The sequence below is a fragment of the Coregonus clupeaformis genome, chromosome 2 (genome assembly GCF_020615455.1).
Source record: "Coregonus clupeaformis isolate EN_2021a chromosome 2, ASM2061545v1, whole genome shotgun sequence".
NCBI lineage: Eukaryota > Metazoa > Chordata > Actinopteri > Salmoniformes > Salmonidae > Coregonus > Coregonus clupeaformis.
In genome coordinates this window covers 1,971,730-1,994,676 of record NC_059193.1, presented here as the reverse complement: position 1 = coordinate 1,994,676, position 22,947 = coordinate 1,971,730, and the positions used below count along the sequence as shown (strand labels likewise).

Sequence of the window (22,947 nt, the reverse complement as noted above, 5' to 3'; positions counted from 1 at the left end):
GCTTTGGTTCTCTCTGAGAGGAAGCCATCAGACCTGGGTTCAAATATTATTTGAAATAATTTCAAATACTGAATCTGTGTTTGATTGAGCTGGTCTGGCTTAATGGACAAATAGAATAGTCCCAAAACTGTAAACTTCACTCATCTGGCACTCCAGGCAGACTAGAGCAAAAGCTCAAAGTATTTGAAAGATTTCAAATAGTATTTGAACCCAGGTCTGGAGGCCATAGACAAGGGGTCCCCAATTAAAAGCCTTGAGCGGATGGTCGGAGGGCCGGAACATAGTTATAAATAATTTGTACACTGCAAAATGACAGCAAGAATTCCAAACATATATAGTATTTGACAAAAACGGAATAATTTCAAACCTTGATTACACAGGGATATGATCACATATGCCTCTATTTATGCGTAGGAATACTTGGGAACAGATTTCCTAAATTAAAATGACTTTGAGCTCATTTCCTGGGGATTTTAGTCTTTCATGTCCAAAACCGAAAATTATAAATACATGTATATATATTGTATATATATATATATTTTTTTAAATTAAAAAACAAATAAATAAATATATATATATTTTTTAATCTTTTTTTTTTTTTACTTGGTGGGGGCTAATAAAACCACCAGCCTGTGGGACGCCTATTGGAGAACCCTGCCATAGACAGACGGGTTATCATGGATAATGTCGAAGATTGTCCTTACATGGTGCACCAGTTTGTAGGGAATTTGGAGATGTACTTACCTCATGTTGAGTGACCAGAACATGGGTACCAGGTGGGCCTGGAGCACCCGCTTCCCCTTTTTTCCCCTGGGGGGAAGATAGGAGCAATGAACAACTGGGCTTAATTATCATATTAATAATTTGATGACAATTAATACTGCCTTATTAAAATAAAATAACTTACATCAGTTCCAGATTCACCATTATCACCCTAGGGTTAGAAAATAAAAATCACAAAAATTGTTTATTGTGTTGGTGTGTTTGGGGAATAGCCAGACTTGCTCCAAATCATACCTTTTTGCCATCAACTCCTCTTAGTCCTTGTTCTCCCTGTCACAAGAGAATAATTAGGAGAATTCTTCATTTTGGGGTATTTGTGGGTATTTTTTAAGTGATCTTAAGTAGAACAGAGCAGGAACATCAAATCAATAAAATATTTGACACAGAGAAACAAAAATGCTCACATCTTTTCCAGCCAGTCCTCTCTTTCCATCAATGCCAGGTCTCCCCTACATATCAAGGAGACAAATATATCACTCACAAACTGGCAAAAAAAATCTAACTACAGATAGATAATGAAATAGTCAGTGTTTTTGTTATACAAATCATAGCCAAGTACAATTGTTGGATTTTAAGTCATGTAATATTTCATTACTGTATGTTATGATGATGACAATGACAGAAACATACTCACTGGGGTCCCAGGTAACCCGGGCATTCCAGCAATCCCCACCCTGCCTTGTTCTCCTTTCTCTCCCCTCTGCTCAGAGACACACACACACACACACACACACACACACACACAAGCGCACACACAAACGCACATGCAAGCGCACACGCACACACATGTATATATAAAGTGGGCTTCCTTGCCCTTCTGCATACATTATGGTATTCTTAAATGACTCATGGATGACTAACAATCATCAAACTCGTACAACATTGCTACTATATAATGTTAAATGAATTGGCTTTAATCATCAATACCCTATAGGTGAACTTTTGACAAGCTCTTGCTGAGAGAAGTCCACATACTATGCACAGCAGAAGGCTTTCTCATCAGTGGCCTTGAACATGTAAATTATGAAAATCACACCACCAACTGTATGGTTTTTGATCATTTAAATTAATAATACATACTCTTTGATTCTTGAAAAATATAACTTATAAAAGCCTTGTGAGCTATTTCAACTGTCTAACCCCATCGCAACCCAAACCATCTTCTGAAGTACTTAATTAGTCCATGCACATCATCAATCAATGTAATGTAGTGTAACGCAAGAGGGAAACTGCAGTAGTCCTGGAGAGCCACAGCCGGTGCAGGTTTGTTTCACCCAGCAGTAACATACCTGAATCAACTGATCAACAACTAAGAACAGTCTTTCATTTAGACCACAATTGGTTTAATCAAGTTTATCAGAGCTGGGCTTTAAACACACCATGTAGCTCTGTAGGACTGCACCTCTGATTAAAGGAATAGAGCAACATTTGTTTATTCAAAGGGTGTGAATACTGCACTCACCGTTCCTGGCTCGCCTGTCTTTCCTGGGTCACCCTGCAGACAGGAAACCATTCAAAACACAACACCTTTTTATGGATTGAACAATCAACATCCAATTTTGTTAATGTGAACTCTTACTGTGATAATGGTTCTGTTATGCTGACTAACAACAACAAAACATCTAGCCTATGTACGTGTATGTTTGTGTGTGTTCACATTAGAATAACAACAACATATGTGAAAGGAAGTGAGGGCAAGAGGTGTCCAAACCTTGGATCCAGGTTTTCCTGGTAACTCATCCAGACCATCTCTCCCTGACCCAGACCCTACCTGTCAAACATGTTATCATGGGTCAGATGTAAACATCGGATGTAAACATCAGTTACAACAATGTAACACCAATATAAGCCCTCAACCTTCACCCTGTAGGTTACAGTTATTTAGAGGTCATTCAACGTTGTGGGTTTTACATACATAGCTTTTATCAGCCTGTTCACAGAACGTTTGAAAAGTCTTAGCGATGCTACTTAGCGATAGAGCTCTTCATTGTTTACTCATGTGATCATACCGTTCCTGGTGGACCTGGTTTTCCCTCAGGACCCTACAGAGAGAAGAATACAGTGTTATTGTGACCATGATCTGCCAAACATGACCTATGACCTCTAGGTGTGACACTCACCCTTTGTCCAGGCAGACCTGTCTCCCCTCTGAGACCGAGCTCTCCGGGATCTCCTGGTTCACCCTGATGGATAAGAAAACACAACAGCCTGAATCAAATAGAAAATAATATAATAGAAAATAACATAATAAAATAGAATAATAGAAATAGGTATTTCTGGCTAAGAGCTTGAGCAATAGGAATACATGTCAATGTATTATACTGTGATTAAGTAAATCTATTATACTGTGATTAAGTACATCTATTATACTGTGATTAAGTAAATCTATTATACTGTGATTAAGTTAATCTATTATACTGTGATTAAGTAAATCTATTACACTGTGATTAGGTACATATATTATACTGTGATTAAGTAAATATATTATACTGTGATTAAGTACATCTATTATACTGTGATTAAGTAAATCTATTATACTGTGATTAAGTTAATCTACTATACTGTGATTAAGTAAATATATTACACTGTGATTAAGTACATATATTATACTGTGATTAAGTCCATCTATTATACTGTGATTAAGTAAATATATTATTCTGTGATTAAGTAAATCTATTATACTGTGATTAAGTAAATTTATTATACTGTGATTAAGTAAATCTATTATACTGTGATTAAGTAAATCTATTATACTGTGATTAAGTAAATCTATTACACTGTGATTAAGTAAATATATTACACTGTGATTAAGTACATCTATTACACTGTCATTAAGTAAATATATTACCCTGTGATTAAGTAAATCTATTACACTGTGATTAAGTAAATCTATTATACTGTGATTAAGTAAATCTATTACACTGTGATTAAATAAATCTATTACACTGTGATTAAGTACATATATTATACTGTGATTAAGTCCATCTATTATACTGTGATTAAGTAAATATATTATTCTGTGATTAAGTAAATCTATTATACTGTGATTAAGTAAATTTATTATACTGTGATTAAGTAAATCTATTATACTGTGATTAAGTAAATCTATTATACTGTGATTAAGTAAATCTATTACACTGTGATTAAGTAAATATATTACACTGTGATTAAGTACATCTATTACACTGTCATTAAGTAAATATATTACCCTGTGATTAAGTAAATCTATTACACTGTGATTAAGTAAATCTATTATACTGTGATTAAGTAAATCTATTACACTGTGATTAAATAAATCTATTACACTGTGATTAAGTACATATACATCTATTATACAGTGGTCCATGTCATGCCGATGACGTAGATTCCACTTATCTCACCTTGATCACCCTGGTCAGGATATTGTTGTCTGAACTGAACTGGAGGGAACAAACACAACAGAAATATGAAACAGGTCCAGTCCTCTCCATAAACGGTCTTGAAAGGGTTAAATTAAAGATGGACTAGTCATATTAAACAAAATTAACGACCCCCAAAAAGTTAAGTTAATGTTCAATCACGTTTTCATCTAACTCCCTGGAAATATAATCAAACCCCTTGGGCTCGCTTCTAGGAGCATCAAGCATCTTCTCACTAGTTCCATCTGCCAGGGATGGCTGAGTTGATGTAAAGTTGTTCTGAAGTGGTAATGGATTATGTGTGGACTTACTTGCGCGCCTCCCGGAGGTCCTGGTTTTCCCTTCAGAGGCGAGACCATGGGAACAAAGCAAAACAAGAGGGATGTGCGATTAGAAACTAGCGGCTAGTAAATACATTGTGCTAGCTGAGTAGTCCTGCATCGCCATCACAATACTGATGGGAGATACAAGACTCACTCAAGGGGAACATAACATGATTAATAAAGTTTCATTTGTGCATTTTATCAGGCTAAGAATATAATTAGAAACACAAGAGTGTTTATGTTCCTCAACAATGGGCAAAGTCAGTGACGTGAGACATTGGCCTAAACCAAGCGTGATGGAGAGTCAGCCAACCGCTGCATGCAGTGATACATGTTGGATAGTATGTTGTTGTGAACGTAGACCTACAGGCTCTCCTTTCTTTCCCTCCATTCCCTGAAAAAAAAGACGAAATCATATCGCTGAACATATCAAACCACGCAGAGGAATTCAAATCAATCAGGGTTGTATCTTTGACAGCGACTAATAAAGTTTTACAAACAAAATAGCGCTTGATAGTAAAGTCAGACAATGCTTACAGGCAAACCAATGTTCCCCGTATCTCCTTTCTCTGCTGGGTCCCCTGGTCGTCCCGGTAACCCCAGTGGGCCCTACAATCACACTATAGAGTCAGAATAAGGCAAAGAGTATCCCCTCCAACAGACAGTGCAACATATTTCAAACTTGTGTGCAGAGAAACGATAAGAGTTGGGTAGAACACGGAGACTTTACCCTTATTCCTCTCTCACCAGGCTCACCAGCTGATCCCTGTTCTCCCTGAGGAGAAAACATTCATAACAGAGAGGAAAAACTGTGACTCACAGCATGTTTGTGGGTGTTGTATCCAATCGTATGCTGTAGGTGCTGTGTCTAAATCTAATGTTGTTGTAGTGATTGAGGCGGAACAGAGGGAGTGGGGCTTGAACCAGTAAACCAGTGGTAACGTGGCGAGTGCATTACCCTGTGCCATAGAGGTTCAGAGCTATTGGCAGAGGTTTCATTGCATTTACGGTAAGCTACATACAAGGAGACTATACTGAAATATAGTCCAGCGGAAACAGATGCATGAACTCACCCGTAGTCCTGATTCTCCTTTGATTCCAGGCACACCCTATAGACAAGGACAATTGTCACCCCGAGAGTGTCATCTAACACATGCTGACTGTTTGAAGAACAATGTGAATGTATTATATTGATCCTAATCCTATTTGCCAATATAATGTGAACAGGCCATTTGTCACACCCTGGCTCTGGGACTCTATATGTTGAGCCAGGGTGTGTTCATTCTATGTGGTATATTTCTATGTTGGGGGTTCTAGTTCTTCTATTTCTATGTTGGCTAGAGTGACTCCCAATCAGAGGCAACGAGTGTCAGCTGTCGTTGGTTGTCTCTGATTGGGAGCCATATTTAAACTGTCTGTTTTCCCTTTGTGTTGGTGGGTTTTTGTTCCGTGTTGGTCTTTGTTACCGTGGACTTCACGAGTCGTTTCTTGTTTTGTTTATTGTTGTCTATTATCACTAAAGATAATAAAGTTTAAACATGTTCGTTCATCACGCTGCGCCTTGGTCTATTCCCTACGACGATCATGACAGAAGAACCCACCATACCAGGACCAAGCAGCGTGTCCAGGAGCAGGCAGCCTGGACGTGGGAGCAGATTTTGGACGGACAGGGGTCCTGGACCTGGGAGGAAATCCTGGCCGGGATGGATCGCCGGCCATGGAGTGAGACGGTAGAGGCGCGACGGAGAGAGGAGCAACGGCGTGATCAGTGTCGTCGTCGGACGGTCGAGAGGCAACCCCAAAACATTTTTAGGGGGGGGCACACGGCATGGGCGACTGGGCAGCAGGAGGCTGCCACAGGGCGATTAGGTGAGGAGGCCACCAGGTTAAGGGGGCTATTGGCGCAGAGGGAGAAGGAGTTAGTGGTGCAGAGGGTAGAGTTACTGGAGGCGATAAGGGAGAGGGTGAGAATAGAGGCACGGCGAGAGGAACTAGGTAGGCAGCTGAGGGAGCGGAGGGTTATGATGAAACCCAGTCCCGCTCCTCACACCAAGCAAGTGGTGTGCGTCACCAGTCCGGTCCGGCCCATTCCTGCTCCCCGCACTAAGTTAAGGGTGCGCGTCGCCAGTCCGGCCCGACCTGTTCCTGCCCCTCGCACCAAGCCTACGGTGTGCGTCGCCAGCCCGGTCCGGCCTGTCCCTGCTCCACGCACCAAGCCTACGGTGTGCGTCGCCAGCCCGGTCCGGCCTGTCCCTGCTCCACGCACCAAGCCTACGGTGTGCGTCGCCAGCGCGGTCTGGCCTGTCCCTGCTCCACGCACCAAGCCTACGGTGTGCGTCGCCAGTCCGGCCCAGCCTGTTCCTGCCACTCGCACCAAGCCTACGGTGTGCGTCGCCAGCCCGGCTCGGCCTGTTCCTGCCACTCGCACCAAGCCTACGGTGCGCGTCGCCAGCCCGGCCCGGCCTGTTCCTGCCACTCGCACCAAGCCAGGGGTGCGAGTCGCCGGCCCGGCCTGTTCCTGCCACTCGCACCAAGCCAGGGGTGCGAGTCGTCAGCCTGGTCCAGAACGTTCCTGCTACTCGCACCAAGCCAGGGGTGCGAGTCGTCAGCCTGGTCCAGCCCGTTCCTGCTACTCGCACCAAGCCAGGAGTGCGAGTCGTCAGCCTGGTAAAGCCTGTTGCTGCTCCACGCACCAAGCCAGGGGTGCGAGTCGTCAGCCCGGTAAAGCCCGTTCCGGCTCCACGCACCAAGCCAGGGGTGCGTATCGTCAGCCCGGTCCGGCCCGTTGCTGCTCCACGCACCAAGCCAGGGGTGCGCATCGTCAACCCGGTAAAGCCGTTCGGCTCCACGCACCAAGCCAGGGGGCATCGTCAGCCCGGTCCGCCCGTTGCTGCTCCACGCACCAAGCCAGGGGTGCGAGTCGTCAGTCCGGTAAAGCCCGTTCGGCTCACGCACCAGCCAGGGGTGCGCATACGTCAGCCCGGTCCGCCCGTTGCTGCTCCACGCACCAAGCCAGGGGTGCGAGTCGTCAGTTCGGTGAGGCCCGTTCGGCTCCACGCACCAAGCCAGGGGTGCGTATCGTCAGCCCGTCCGGCCCGTTGCTGCTCCACGCACCAAGCCAGGGGTGCGCATCGTCAGCCCGGTCCGGTCCGTTCCTGCCTCACACACCCAAGCCAGGGGTGCGTGCCGTCAGTCCGGCACAACCCGTGCCTGGGTCATCGGTGCCTAATCAGGTACCGCTCAACTGCTCCACAACGGAGCTGAAGCTAACCGCTCCTGCTACGTCCAGTTCAGCTCCAGCCAGCGGGGCCAGACCGGACCAGGGGCGCTATGGGGGGATTATTGGAGGGTGGTCGGCAAGGCCGGAGCCAGAACCGCCGCCGAGGAGGAATGCCCACCCAGCCCTCCCCTGTTTTGTTCTAGTGGAGGCGCGGTCGCAGTCCGCGCCTTTAGGGGGGGGTACTGTCACACCCTGGCTCTGGGACTCTATATGTTGAGCCAGGGTGTGTTCATTCTATGTGGTATATTTCTATGTTGGGGGTTCTAGTTCTTCTATTTCTATGTTGGCTAGAGTGACTCCCAATCAGAGGCAACGAGTGTCAGCTGTCGTTGGTTGTCTCTGATTGGGAGCCATATTTAAACTGTCTGTTTTCCCTTTGTGTTGGTTTTTGTTCCGTGTTGGTCTTTGTTACCGTGGACTTCACGAGTCGTTTCTTGTTTTGTTTATTGTTGTCTATTATCACTAAAGATAATAAAGTTTAAACATGTTCGTTCATCACGCTGCGCCTTGGTCTATTCCCTACGACGATCGTGACACCATTTATCTCACACGCACACACACACACACACACACTTTCGTCACTGCAATAACAGCCAGTCAGGATTTACTTACATCTTTACCTCTTAGTCCTGGTGCTCCAGGATTCCCGGGGACCCCAACAGTCCCCTCTTCCCCTTTAGAGCCATCACGCCCCTGTAAAGATGGAGTTAGCAATGACATGATGCGTGTATGTTTAATTCGAATAGCTCTAAAATGTCCCTACAATGTAACGACATTGATAGCATATAAAGTGGAATGAGAGAAGTTATTTACCTTGGGTCCAGGTTTCCCAGACAAGCCAACATTTCCCTGTAAGGTGGAGGAAACCAACATGTCAGCCTGTCCTAGAGTATAATGGCTCATCTGACCAATAGAAAAAAGATAAATATATGCACATCTAACTTATCAGGTGCAGGACAGAAGATCGTATCAACGAAAAAAGAGATGTCCGCAACTGGTATGTTCCCATGGTGATTTAAACACACGCACAAAAAAGACAACGTTTCGATTCGAGTTGGATCTTCGTCAGGTCATCTGGCCAATGACACACACCGGTAATGAAGCACTCACCCTTTCACCATTTTCTCCCTTTGGTCCCTGCTGTCCAGGAATGCCGAACCCAGGACTACCCTGTAGAAACCCAACAGACAAACCATACACATCAGCCCAGACATAAACACACACTTTCTTTTTCTATACCAGCAGTCACAACACAATAATATGTTAAATGTGATTGTTGTGTCGAACATGTGATTGTTATGTCGACCATGTGATTGTTGTGTCGACCATGAGATTGTTATGCCTACCATGTGATTGTTGTGTCCATGTGATTGTTGTGTCGACCATGTGATTGTTGTGTCGACCATGTGATTATGTCGACCATGTGATTGTTATGTCGACCATGTGATTGTTGTGTCGACCATGTGATTGTTGTGTCGACCATGTGATTATGCCTACCATGTGATTGTTATGTCTACCATGTAATTGTTATGCCTATCATGTGATTGTTATGTTGACCATGTGATTGTTATGTCGACCATGTGATTGTTATGTCGACCATGTGATTGTTATGTCGACCATGTGATTGTTGACCATGTGATTGTTATACCTACCATGCGATTGTTATGTCTGCTGGGTAGGGGTGAATCTCAGGGCAGGAAATGGGTTATGGTGGAACCTGAGGTAATGACAAGATGGATGGCACTATTCTGTGTGGTTTACCTTTTCTCCTTTGACTCCTTGGACCCCCTTTACTCCCTGGGGTCCGGTCGGACCGACGGGACCAATTTCACCCTGAGTAACACAACACAGACAGTCACACACACACAGGCCAATCAATAAACACTACAACCACTTACAGTACAACAATCAAAAGCAGCTTAGCAACCAAGGGGGCCTTTGAAGTGTTGTTTAAACAAAGAAAGATCTGAAGATCCCCCCCCCCCCCCCTTAAACTCTAACTTTTAACAATACACTGTGGACGACTACTTCTAGAGAGGAAATAGCTATCTCTGTGGTGTAGCATGGGTAATCCATTAGTCCCCAGTGTTTGTTGACAGGCAGGCCTGGGGATTTGGTCCTTGTTGTGAGAGAATACTCCCACCACCAATTAACAGCACTTTAACTGTCAGGATGAGATGGCTTCTAGTTTGTTGCAATGCAGAAGCCATTAATGTGCGTCACCACTGACTGTATATTAAAGTAACACCAGAGGGCCATCTTGTGTGGTTAGGGGCACCTTAGGGTTATTGTTGCGGGTTTGCAGGTTTGACCTAAAGTGAAAAATACATAAACAAGCAATAATAAGTAACTTACCCTGGCACCCTTCTTTCCTGTGGGACCAATGATCTGTTGTGATGAAACGGAGAGTAAGCATAATATGACAGTACTGTGTATAAAAACATGTAGCTAGGTAAGTACAGTCAGTGAGAATTATTTATGATATTGTAACATTACCCCTTTGGCTGGGTCACCAGGAACTCCTCTCTGTCCCTGTGGAGTGAGACCAAAGGCGTATATCTCTCACTCTCACACACACACATTTACATTTGACATTTTAGTCATTTAGCAGACGCTCTTATCCAGAGCGACTTACAGTTAGTGAGTGCATACATTTTCATACTGGCCCCCCGTGGGAAACGAACCCACAACCCTGGCGTTGCAAGCGCCATGCTCTACCAACTGAGCTACAGGGGACACACACACACACACACACCATGAATACTCACCTCGTCACCCTTATGCCCAACAGCCCCTGCAAAGCCCTGAGAGAGTGGAGGACAACATATCTATTCACATCCTGAACAATATACATAACACACTTACCTGACCTTATTATACAGAAAATAAATATATCTTGCCAAATAAGGTAATCAAATCTCATATCTCATAACTAGGGCCCTGTGTTTTGGTTAATCACGTCACATGACCAGGAGTTACACTTTTATTTAAAGCTTTTTCATCAAACTTTCCCCTTTTCTTTTCATGTCAGTTGGTCCAGCTCCAGTTGGTCCTCAGACAATTGCTTTCATTTTTGGTGTAATTCTAATTTCTGGTAAAGGCTTAAAATAAATCTAGATCATATGACATGATAGCCCAGAACACAGGGTCCTACTCATAACATACGAGTCATAAGGTGCATTTTGACACTTTCAGAAAAATGAAACAAACAATAACATTAATATTTATTTGTTATGGGTTACACTGTTAATTGGCCAATTGTTATAAAAATATTAATGTCAGTCAATATCAGCCACTGGAGCAAATGCTTCACTGAAATTATTCATACCTTTCCAAACATACTAAGATGATAACTAAGATGATCATTTGAGATAATCCTCCCGTATTCATTATGCACGTTGCAAATAAATGAAGGTTAAATTAAAGCTCAGTGATGAAAGACCTTCTCAGATAGACCATTAGTCCTGATACACCCATAGCCGTAGGGGTGCTGAGGGTGCTGCAGTACCCCCTGAAAAATCGGTGGGAAAACAACATATTAATAAGTAAAAATGTAAAAAATATTATTTTCACAAAAGTAGTGCACTGGGCCTTTACTAGTCGTCTATTAGCGGACCGATGTAGCCGATGGCTGGACAGGTTGGAGGTGGGATGAGGATGGCTGCCCACTTCAATCTAATCAGCTGGGTTAATTTCCCTAAGGTACACACACTCCTTCACACAGATAATATGTGGAGGGAGAGGGCAGTGAAGAGGGAAGGGTAAGTGGGTTCACCTAACTAGTTGCAAACTTTCTCAATGAAAAGTTACAACCCAAGTGATTTGAAGGATAATGAGAGCAAATTTGTAACCAGAGGATTTGTGAAAAACTAAAACAGAAAAAACTAAAATGAGTGTTTCTTATCGGACAAGTCCGGGTAATCCCTCTCCGTTTCAGTTTCTGCATGCCCAAATGAACACAGCCCAGGTTTGGTAGTGTGGTAACGATTGGTTCTGTAATGGCTGGTTATACTCACTGTCACTCCCTGTGGTCCCATAGGCCCCAGCTCTCCTCGATCGCCCTGTAGGAGACATAACCATAACATTACCACCACATTATCACCATGATCATTATCTGATGAGCTACTCACACACATGACTGTCGAGTAAAAACATACTATTGTAGCGGGAGATATGATAACTGTTATGAGGTGAGGACTTGCACTTTGTTGGCTTGTGCTCGGACTGGCGCACACAGACGCACACACCCAAAGCCCTTTAATAATGGGAGCTGATCACATTCTAAGCCATACACAGCCCAGTGATTGACCTGGAGCTGAAATACATATATTTTCTAATTTAATCAGCTGATGAAACACCACTCTTATTAATTATGCAGAGAATATTTCAATATGAGGAGGCATAACGAGCGGTAGAGTGTGGATTTAACTCACCTTATCCCCTTGGCTGCCTTTCACGCCCTTCTTCCCCTAAAGGAGGAGAGAAACCATCCAGCCTGAATAATTTCATTACGGACGTCCATATATAAAGTACATTATACATTTACATTTTAGTCATTTAGCAGACGCTCTTATCCAGAGCGACTTACAGTTAGTGAATACATATTTTTTTTATAATGGCCCCCCGTTGGAATCGAACCCACAACCCTGGCGTTGCAAACGCCATGCTCTATCAACTGAGCTACATCCCTGCCGGCCATTCCCTCCCCTACCCTGGACGACGCTGGGCCAATTGTGCGCCGCCCATGAGTCTCCCGGTCGCGGCCGGCTGCGACAGAGCCTGGATTCGAACCAGGATCTAGTGGCACAGTTAGCACTGCGATGCAGTGCCTTAGACCACTGCGCCACTCAGGAGTTATATTATAATGGTCTACACTTTTGTATGTGTATTGAATATACAAAAATAAAAAGTTGATGCATACCCGTGGTCCGACAACCCCTTGTATCCCTTGAACACCAGCATCTCCCTTAGAAAGACAGAACAAAGATGATACTTCAATGGTGTGAATGACCAGATCCATACTGCAGTCCAACGGGTTTGCAGAATGCCTATGTCGTTTGAGCTTCAAATCAAAGCGTTAGCATAAATAAAGTACCTTTGGTCCCTCAGGTCCTGATAGGCCTATATTTCCCTGCAAGACAAAGTTAAACCAATGATCAGCTAATATGTGACTAACAAACTACACAATTCAGGTAAAGCAATACACACACTTCATGTTGATGAGTCCAGGTATGAACTGTTCGTACCTTCCCCCCTGGCTCTCCAAGAGGGCCCTGGACACCGGGAACCCCGATCCCCTCCTCTCCCTGGGAAGAACAGCACAAATCACCAATCAGAATCCTATTATAACCATAATCAGATCAACATGCAGTATGATACCCATGTAAATGGTTAGTTTAAAATATGATATTCGCTGTGGCTTCATTCAAATATACAGAGGAAACCACAAGATAATATCCCTTCAGGTATACTGTAACTTCTTGATAAAGAAGGACACTCTTACCTTATTTCCCTTTTGACCTGGGAAGCCTGGAACACCATCAATTCCAATGGGACCAGGTAACCCTGCTTGGCCCTGGTTTGAGACAGACAACAAGGAAATTAAGAAAGATGGAACAACACATGAACTAGGAGCTGATGTCCAATATGTATAAATATCAATGTGGTATTATAGTTTAATTAACACAAACCGAGCATAATAAATAATCATCATTTGATCTGTGCTTACATTTGTCCTATTTCACATGTACAAGTGTGTATTAATACGCATGTGTGAATTGGAAATGTGTTTTTTGCTTATCCCAACTCTCCCTGAGACACCCTCGGAGAGTGGGGTCACTGCCAGTGTCAGCCATGATCAACGGCGACCCTGGAGCAATTAGGGTTAAGTGTCTTGCTCAAGGGCAGACATTTTTCACCTTGTCGGCTGTGGAATTCAGACTAGCGACCTTTCAGTTACTGGTCCAACACTATAATCACTAGGCTGTTCACCGCATAACAGAAACCAAACACTTACATCTTTACCGTGATCTCCTTTGTCTCCTTTGGCCCCTGCTTTCCCACGCAAACCCTTTCAAAACATCACAAAACACTCATGTTATTTTATTACTAACATACTAGAAAGGAAAAGAGGTTAAATTCGGGTTCACCAAGTTATTGGGCAATATTAAACATAGATGTAGCATGAATGGCTTGTATTCATTTATTTTGTATTTATCCAGGTGAGTCCTGTCAAGATAGGAAGCTATTTTTCAAGGTAGCCCTGGCAAACGCAATACATGACTGCCGAGGCTGCCCCTCCTCCTTGCTCGGGCAGGTTTCGGCGTTCGTCGTCACCGGAGTACTAGCTGCTGCCGATCTATGTTCTATGTTTCTATGTTCTACCTGTTGTGTCAGATTGTTTCACACCTGTTGCCCATCTTGTGATTACTCCGCCCCTATTTAACCCTGTGGCTCCCATTGTGTTCTGTGCGTGTTTGTTGCTTGTACTCGTATGTCATTGGTGAGCGGATTTATTCCTCCCTGCGTGGAGGCTTCTTGTTTCTTTACGAGCTTTAGTAAAGTTACGTTTTTCCCTTGAGTTCTGTGTCCTGCGCCTGACTTCAGTCTACCGCATACACTGACATCGTGACAGAAACACGCACCACAATGGAGTCAGCAGGAACGACTGGATCTACCGAGACGATGGAGGAACGAGTCCAACGTCAAGGGACGATCCTCCAGAATCTTGGTGAGACGATGGAACAAGTTTTCCAGATGATGGAGCGATTGGCGAGAGGTGGTATCCCTTCACCATGTCCCACCACACCACCACCTGCTACACTGGCTACCACTTCGCCACCTGGGTCCAGTGGGATTCGGCTCTCGCTCCCGAGGGCATATGACGGTACACCTGCCGGGTGCCAGGGATTTCTCCTACAGGTAGAGCTCTACCTGGCCACCATTCACCCGGCGCCCTCGGGATACGAGAGCGTGTCCGCCCTCATCTCCTGTCTATCGGGGAAGGCGCTTGAGTGGGCTAACGCCGAGTGGAGAAATATAGACTCGAGAACTGTCCGCTACGCGGATTTCACCCGCCGCTTCCGGGCGGTATTCGATCATCCACCTGAGGGGAGAGCGGCGGGAAAACGTCTGGTCCACCTAAGACAGGAGATGAGGAGCGCGCAGGAGTTTGCGCTGGAGTTCAAGACTGTAGCAGCCAGCGCGGGATGGAATGAGCGGGCCCTTATCGACCACTATCGTTGCAGCTTAAGGGAGGACGTCCGGCCGGGGAACTGGCCTGCAGGGACACCAATCTCAACCTGGACCAACTGGTGGACATGTCCATCCGGTTGGATAACCTGTTGGCAGCCCGCGGACGTTCTGATGGGGGCCTGTCCATTTCATCTCCCAGCACCTCCGAGCCTACACCTATGGAGCTAGGAGGTGCTGCAGGTAGGGAGACTGGGAGAGAAACTGTCCCCTGCACCAAGTGTGGCCGCAGAGGACACACTGCTGGTCGGTGCAGGGGAGGTTTCTCAGGAGGTCGAGGCAGCAGGCAGAGCACTGGTCGACCGTCTCAGGTGAGTAGGCACCCGACTCACCCAGAGTTCCCTGTTGCAAATATGTGTATCGACATTATGTTTCCAGAATTTTCTCCTCATTCCCAGCATAAGGCGCTAGTAGATTCAGGCGCGATTGGGAATTTTATTGATCGCCAGTATGCACGTAGCCTAGGGATTCCCACAGTGTCTGTTGATAAACCTTTCCCTGTTCACGCCTTAGATAGTCGCCCGTTAGGGTCAGGCATAATCAGGGAGGTCACCGCTCCTCTGCTGATGATGATGCAGGGGGGTCATGAGCAGAGGATTAGCCTCTATCTGATTGATTCTCCTGCGCATCCTGTGGTGTTGGGACTTCCCTGGTTAGCCATTCATGACCCCACTATTTCATGGCAACAGAGGGCTCTCAAGGGATGGTCCAGTCAGTGTTCAGGGAGGTGTTTAGGAGTTTCCTTGGGGGCAACTTCGGTGGAAAGTCCAAACCAGGTTTCCACCATGCACATTCCATCCGAGTATGCCGATTTGGCTATCGTCTTCAGCAAAAAAGAGGGCGACTAAATTACCACCCCATCGTCCGGGGATTGTGCGATAAATCTCCAGGTAGGAGCTGCACTTCCCGGAGTCACGTGTATCCTTTGTCTCAGGAGGAGAAGGCGGCTATGGAGACATATGTCACCGAATCTCTGAGGCAGGGATACATTCGGCCATCCACTTCACCCGTTTCCTCAAGTTTCTTTTTTGTGAAGAAGAAAGATGGTGGGTTACGCCCGTGCATTGATTACCGTGGCCTAAATCAGATTACCATCAAGTACAGCTATCCATTACCTCTAATAACTAGTATGACGGAATCATTGCACGGGGCACGCTTTTTCACAAAATTGGATCTCAGGAGCGCATACAACCTAGTGCGTATCCGTGAGGGAGATGAGTGGAAGACGGAATTTAGCACCACCTCTGGACATTTTGAGTATCTGGTCATGCCATACGGGTTAATGAATGCTCCTTCAGTTTTCCAATCATTTGTGGATGAGATTTTCAGGGACCTGCACGGACAAGGGGTAGTGGTGTATATTGATGACATCCTTATATACTCCGCTACACGTGCCGAGCATGTGTCCCTGGTGCGTAAGGTGCTTGGAAGACTGTTGGAGCATGACCTGTATGCTAAGGCAGAGAAATGCCTGTTCTTCCAGGAGTCCATCTCTTTCTTGGGGTACCATATGTCCGCGTCAGGGGTGAGGATGGAGAGTGACCGCATTTCGGCCGTGCGTAATTGGGCGACTCCAACCACGGTAAAGGAGGTGCAGCGATTTTTGGGTTTTGCTAATTACTACCAGAGATTTATCCGGGGCTTTGGTCAGGTAGCAGCTCCCATTACCTCGTTACTGAAGGGGGGGCCGGTGCGTCTGCAGTGGTCAACGGAGGCGGACAGGGCTTTTAATCGTTTGAAGGACCTGTTTACCTCGGCTCCAGTGCTGGCTCATCCGGACCCCTCTTTAGCCTTCACGGTTGAGGTGGATGCGTCCGAGGCTGGAATAGGCGCTGTACTGTCTCAGCGCTCGGGTATGCCACCTAACCTCCGCACCTGTGCCTTCTTTTCGAAGAAGCTCAGCCCGGCGGAGCGCAACTATGATGTGGGGGACCGGGAGCTGTTGGCTGTGGTCGAAGCTCTGAAAGCGTGGAGACATTGGCTTGAGGGGGCTAAACACCCTTTTCTCATTTTGACTGATCACCGCAATCTGGAGTACATCCAGGCAGCGAGGAGGTTAAACCCTCGCCAGGCAAGGTGGTCCATGTATCTCACCCGTTTTGTTTTCACCCTTTCTTACAGGCCAGGTTCCCAGAACGCTAAGGCAGATGCTCTGTCCCGACTGTATGACTCAGAGGGGAGTTCCGTGGAGCCCACTCCCATACTTCCGGCGTCGTGTCTGGTGGCACCGGTGGTGTGGGAGGTTGACGCGGAGATCGAGCGGGCGTTGCGCAACGAACCCACTCCTCCCCAGTGTCCAGAGGGTCGTGTGTACGTACCGCTTGATGTCCGCGATCGGTTGATCTATTGGGCTCACACGTCACCCTCCTCTGGTCATCCTGGTATCGGTCGGACAGTGCACTGTCTTAGTGAGAAGTACTGGTGGCCCACCTTAGCTAAGGACGTGAGGGTTTATGTTTCCTCCTGCTCGGTGTGCGCCCAGTGTAAGGCTCCTAGACACCTGCCCAGAGGGAAATTGCAACCTCTACCCGTTCCACAACGACCATGGTCCCACCTATCGGTGGACTTCGTGACGGATCTTCCCCCCTCACAAGGGAACACCACGATCCTGGTTGTTGTGGATCAGTTTTCTAAGTCCTGCCGCCTCATTCCGCTGCCCGGCCTCCCTACGGCCCTACAAACAGCTGAGGCCCTATTTACACACGTCTTCCGGCACTACGGGGTGCCTGAGGATATATTTTCTGATCGGGGTTCCCAGTTCACCTCTAGGGTTTGGAGGGCGTTCATGGAACGTCTGGGAGTCTCGGTCAGTCTGACCTCAGGATTTCACCCCGAGAGTAACGGGCAGGTGGAGAGAGTTAACCAGGAGGTGGGTAGGTTTCTGAGGTTGTATTGCCAGGACCAGCGGGGGGAGTGGTCGGTTTACCTCCCCTGGGCAGAGATAGCCCAGAACTCCATCCGCCACTCCTCCACTAACCTTTCTCCGTTCCAATGTGTATTAGGTTATCAGCCGGTCCTGGCACCTTGGCATCAGAGCCAGATCAAGGCACCTGCGGTGGACGAGTGGTTTCGGCGCTCGCAGGAGACCTGGAACGGTGCCCATGTACGTCTGCAGCGGGCCATCAGGCGGCAAAAGGCGAGCGCCGACCGCCACCGCAGTGAGGCCCCGGTGTATGCACCGGGGGACCGGGTCTGGCTCTCGACCCGAAACCTGCCCCTTCGCCTGCCCTGCCGGAAACTGGGTTGGCGGTTTGTGGGGCCATTCAAAGTCCTGAGGAGATTGAACGAGGTATGTTATAGGTTACAACTTCCTACTAATTATCGTATTAACCCCTCGTTCCATGTGTCTCTCCTCAGGCCGGGTGGTAGCTGGTCCACTCCAGGAGTCGGAGATACGGGGAGGTTCCTCCGCCCCGCTGGACATCGAGGGGGCACCGGCGTACTCGGTTCGGTCCATATTGGATTCGAGGCGTCGGGTGGGGGGCCTGCAGTATCTCGTGGAGTGGGAGGGGTACGGTCCGGAGGAACGGTGCTGGGTTCCTAGGAGGGATATCCTCGATCCATCCATGTTGAGGGATTACCACCGCAATCATCCCACTCGCCCCGCGCCGTGTCCTCCTGGCCATCCCTGAGGCCGGTGTTGACGCATGGCTGGAGCCGCGCGTCAGGGGTGGGGTACTGTCACGGATTCTGCCGAGGCTGCCCCTCCTCCTTGCTCGGGCAGGTTTCGGCGTTCGTCGTCACCGGAGTACTAGCTGCTGCCGATCTATGTTCTATGTTTCTATGTTCTACCTGTTGTGTCAGATTGTTTCACACCTGTTGCCCATCTTGTGATTACTCCGCCCCTATTTAACCCTGTGGCTCCCATTGTGTTCTGTGCGTGTTTGTTGCTTGTACTTGTATGTCATTGGTGAGTGGATTTATTCCTCCCTGCGTGGAGGCTTCTTGTTTATTTACGAGCTTTAGTAAAGTTACGTTTTTCCCTTGAGTTCTGTGTCCTGCGCCTGACTTCAGTCTACCGCATACACCGACATCGTGACAATGACCCAATATTAGTTTTGAAAAATGAACACCCATTTCTAGAATCGTCAGCAAAGGCCAAAATGTGTCTTTAAAATGCGATCGATAAAACGAATTCATAATCCTGGCAGCGTTGTTTTATTAAAATCAACACTGTGCCAGTTTTTCATTCCAATTTAGATGAATTCCATTGACTTAGCAAGCACTATCGTCCCTTGACCCAAAGCAGTAACTATGGTCTTGAATAAAATAAAAGAACCACCCACTCACTTTAGCACCTGCCTCTCCATGTTCCCCCTGCAAGTGAAGGATAGAACATAAATATGTACAATCAATCAATGTTGTGAAACCCATATAATTTAAGATTGTTAAGTGACCGGCCACAGAAGGTCAATGTGAAAGACATTTTATCATATGAACTGGTTACAACGGAGTCCCTCAGGGATGAGTTTAATCCCCAAATATTATTTCCATTGTGTGCCGACAACATGATACTTGTAGCATATATTTTTGAATGACACAACACACATAACATACAGTAAACTCAAAATGCGGTCACAGTCTTGTTGAAGGAATCAGTTCGGTATGTGATATAATAATAACCGTATGTAAGATCTACCCGCAGTATCCATCTATCTTACCTTAACGGATATCCCTGGGGACCCAGGTGAACCTGACTGTCCAGGTAGGCCTGAGGGTCCAGAGACCCCTGGTACACCCGGAGCCCCTTGGGGTCCCTTTTATCAGAGCAGGATAGGACATTAACAACAACCACTACACATTTATGGTTAAAATTTGTATTTCTTACTCAGAGGAAGCTTGTAGTATCAATTATTTATGATGTTGAATGGACAAAACAAGTTATTTCAGGCAATACAATTTCCAAACCCTTTATGAAGCATTTATAGCCCTTTATAAGGCCTTACTAAAACAATGTTGTAGTCTTAGGGTCTGTGTTGTGAATACTCACTGATGATCCAGGCTCTCCCTTTCGTCCAGGAACATAATGGCCGTCTCCTATGCCCCCTATGACATACCCAGGCTCCCCCTGGCAGAGAGAGGTCAAAGGTCACATAATAGCACCTGGTGGTGAACCCGTAGTATGATTACCTATAACTCTAAGAGAGCGACAAAGGGTTGGGCATAAAGGTAGAAAGGGTCTATAGAGTTCAAACTTAACGCAAGACTCCCACTTTAATCACTTGACCCTATTGGTTAGCATTACATTTTATATCGCACAGATAATCCTAACATTTATTATAATATAATATAATATGCCATTTAGCAGACGCTTTTATCCAAAGCGACTTACAGTCATGTGTGCCTTTTTACATATGGGTCGTCCCGGGGATCGAACCCACTACCATTGGACTTACCCGAACCCACTACCATTGGACTTACCCTCTCTCCTCTCTGGCCTTTTGGACCAGTGATACCAGGAGGCCCCTGTGATTACAGAAAATAACATTAAAATCCTAACATGACACCATTCACAATGACACACTAGATCACCTGACAGGAAATCATAAAAGGATGACTGTAATGACATGATTAGGCTGCCACCTGAAGCCACAGGAAATTCAGTTTTGAATAAAGATGGCTGAATGAATACACACTTGTTCATTGTTCACCAAAGCTAGCTAGCTTAATATTGCATGGTGTCAGAAATAAGCAATAGTTCCACAACAAGTTATGGAATCACTTCAACCCCCACAAACTTGGAGCCTTGAGGGAAACATCTCCAAAAATTGGAGACGACGGATCCAACAGTTTAATAATATAATAATAATAATAATATGCCATTTAGCAGACGCTTTTATCCAAAGCGACTTACAGTCATGTCATGTTTGTGTACAGTCATGTTTAAGGTATAGCTGTAAACTAGCAAGAAGGAAATAAAACTGAGAAACATAATTTCATGTGGCTACAGGTGTCAACATAATCATAGTATTATGACAAACTGTTACTCAAAATGCATGGCATCTATAATTAGTAATGACATTCTTTTTTATGAAGGATTAAACGTGGAAAAGTTGTAGAGAACAACTTGAAAACAGAGATACAGGCATTAATGGTCTTATGAGTCATTCTGAAGTACAAGACCTAGGGTCTGCATCCTAAATGGCATCTTATTCCCTATATACTGTAGTGCACTATTGTTGACCAGAACCCTATAAGTCCTGGTCAAAAGTAGTGCACTAACTTGGGAACAGGGTGCCATTTGGGACACAAACTTGATTTAGTTTGAGCTTATGGGTACACTACTAGACAGTAATAAACATTGCCTCCATAAGCACTTTGGACATACCATATCACCTGGAACACCTTCTAAACCCTGAAACAGAGAGAACACTGGCATTAGGAACATCTCATTTACATAAGTGGCATAAGTTCAAATGTAGTTAATAAGCTTGCCCAATGAGCAAAACTTTCCTTTCAACCAGTTTCGCCCACTGGAAAGCTTAATTCTTAGAATAACTTTAATTTGTGGTGTCAGGCACACAGAAGCACCTTCAACAATGTAAATCACAGACACACACAGTAACGGTGCTTAACAGTCCAATACATCGTTAAAACAGGACAATTTTTACATCAGCCTATACACTGAATGTACAAAACATTATGAACACCTGCTCTTTCCATGACATAGACTGACCGGGTGAAAGCTATGATCCCTTATTGATGTTACTTGTTAAATCCACTTCAATCAGTGTAGATGAAGGGGAGGAGACAGGTTAAAGAAGGATTTTTAAACCTTGAGACAATTGAGACATGGATTGTGTATGTGTACAATTCAGAGGGTGAATGGGCAAGACAAAATATTTAAGTGCCTTTGAACAGGGTATGGTAGTAGGTGGCAGGAGCACCGGTTTGTGTCAAGAACTGCAACGCTGCTGGGTTTTTCATGCTCAACAGTTTCCCGTGTGTATCAAGAATGGTCCACCACCCAAAGGACATCCAGCCAACTTGACACAACTGTGGGAAGCATCCCTGTGGAACACTTTCGACACCCCATAGAGTCCATGCCCCGACGAATTGAGGCTGTTCTGATGGCAAAAGGGGGTGCAACTCAATATTAGGAAGGTGTTCCTAATGTTTTGTACACTCAGTGTACAATAAGACTGTTTCTTTCTTTGTTATATTTACCCGTTGTCCGGCTGAACCTGGGGGTCCGGTTCGTCCTGGTCGTCCTGGCAACCCGGGGATACCATCTGTTCCAGGAAGTCCCTGTGAAAAAAATAAATATATATAGTCCGTGCCAAAAAATACACTAGACAGATTTGTTTTCCCTTTTTTTCTTTGTTTTTGGCTTCTTTATCCATTTTGATACTGCTTTCATTGTTCTACTACAAACCTTTATGTCGTATGTTACTGAGAAAAACAATCACACAAAACCACATTACATAACCAAGGAGAAAGATTGAAAAGGAGTACTGACCCAAATACAACGTTTGATCTCTGTTTCTATGTGAAGTCCAGTATCAATGAACACTGAAGACACACTGAGAAAAATAGGATCATTGTATTGCTGTTGTTTTGCAACACCTGGCGCTAAGGTAAGTGGAGGTGGAAGGTGTGCTGTCCTGGGCCCAGTTTCCCGAAAGCAATGGAATTTAGGCTTACAATGTTTAAGTGATGCATCTTTCCTACAACGGCCGAAGGTGTAATATGCGTTTCCCAAAACACCACGCAGAAAAAAAGTTTGCTAAGTGCGTCGTTGGAGCACGTGTCGATACTGATAGGATCGAAAGAAAGGCATCGCTGCTCTCGGATCAGCTTTCTCCATTAAAATCTTACCTTAACATCTGAATTATTCCACAATACTGACAACGGATCAGCTCCTAGAGCGATATTATCACCTAATGGCTGCAAATATTGAGGCAGCTTATTC

General features: G+C 45.5%; 1 protein-coding gene across 1 annotated transcript in view; it reads right to left on the bottom strand.

Annotated features, from left to right (window-relative positions):
• LOC121548155 (collagen alpha-1(VII) chain-like) overlaps positions 1 to 22,947 on the bottom strand; it is a 95,506-nt gene that overhangs the window by 42,414 nt on the left and 30,145 nt on the right. Inside the window, exons 25-59 of the mRNA XM_045225413.1 lie at positions 22,203 to 22,283; positions 21,364 to 21,390; positions 20,457 to 20,501; positions 20,026 to 20,103; positions 19,697 to 19,792; positions 19,326 to 19,352; positions 13,801 to 13,854; positions 13,288 to 13,359; positions 13,031 to 13,090; positions 12,880 to 12,915; positions 12,706 to 12,750; positions 12,218 to 12,253; positions 11,801 to 11,845; positions 10,553 to 10,588; positions 10,281 to 10,316; positions 10,140 to 10,172; positions 9,546 to 9,617; positions 8,895 to 8,954; positions 8,598 to 8,633; positions 8,397 to 8,477; positions 5,578 to 5,613; positions 5,235 to 5,279; positions 5,042 to 5,113; positions 4,872 to 4,898; positions 4,493 to 4,522; positions 4,164 to 4,202; positions 2,904 to 2,966; positions 2,793 to 2,825; positions 2,495 to 2,554; positions 2,246 to 2,278; positions 1,418 to 1,483; positions 1,188 to 1,232; positions 1,018 to 1,053; positions 908 to 934; positions 745 to 810 (exon numbers count right to left, since the gene is read on the bottom strand). Of these exons, the coding sequence (XP_045081348.1) occupies positions 745 to 810; positions 908 to 934; positions 1,018 to 1,053; positions 1,188 to 1,232; positions 1,418 to 1,483; positions 2,246 to 2,278; positions 2,495 to 2,554; positions 2,793 to 2,825; positions 2,904 to 2,966; positions 4,164 to 4,202; positions 4,493 to 4,522; positions 4,872 to 4,898; positions 5,042 to 5,113; positions 5,235 to 5,279; positions 5,578 to 5,613; positions 8,397 to 8,477; positions 8,598 to 8,633; positions 8,895 to 8,954; positions 9,546 to 9,617; positions 10,140 to 10,172; positions 10,281 to 10,316; positions 10,553 to 10,588; positions 11,801 to 11,845; positions 12,218 to 12,253; positions 12,706 to 12,750; positions 12,880 to 12,915; positions 13,031 to 13,090; positions 13,288 to 13,359; positions 13,801 to 13,854; positions 19,326 to 19,352; positions 19,697 to 19,792; positions 20,026 to 20,103; positions 20,457 to 20,501; positions 21,364 to 21,390; positions 22,203 to 22,283 (1,734 nt within the window). The remainder of the gene's footprint in view (positions 1 to 744; positions 811 to 907; positions 935 to 1,017; positions 1,054 to 1,187; positions 1,233 to 1,417; positions 1,484 to 2,245; positions 2,279 to 2,494; positions 2,555 to 2,792; positions 2,826 to 2,903; positions 2,967 to 4,163; positions 4,203 to 4,492; positions 4,523 to 4,871; positions 4,899 to 5,041; positions 5,114 to 5,234; positions 5,280 to 5,577; positions 5,614 to 8,396; positions 8,478 to 8,597; positions 8,634 to 8,894; positions 8,955 to 9,545; positions 9,618 to 10,139; positions 10,173 to 10,280; positions 10,317 to 10,552; positions 10,589 to 11,800; positions 11,846 to 12,217; positions 12,254 to 12,705; positions 12,751 to 12,879; positions 12,916 to 13,030; positions 13,091 to 13,287; positions 13,360 to 13,800; positions 13,855 to 19,325; positions 19,353 to 19,696; positions 19,793 to 20,025; positions 20,104 to 20,456; positions 20,502 to 21,363; positions 21,391 to 22,202; positions 22,284 to 22,947) is intronic.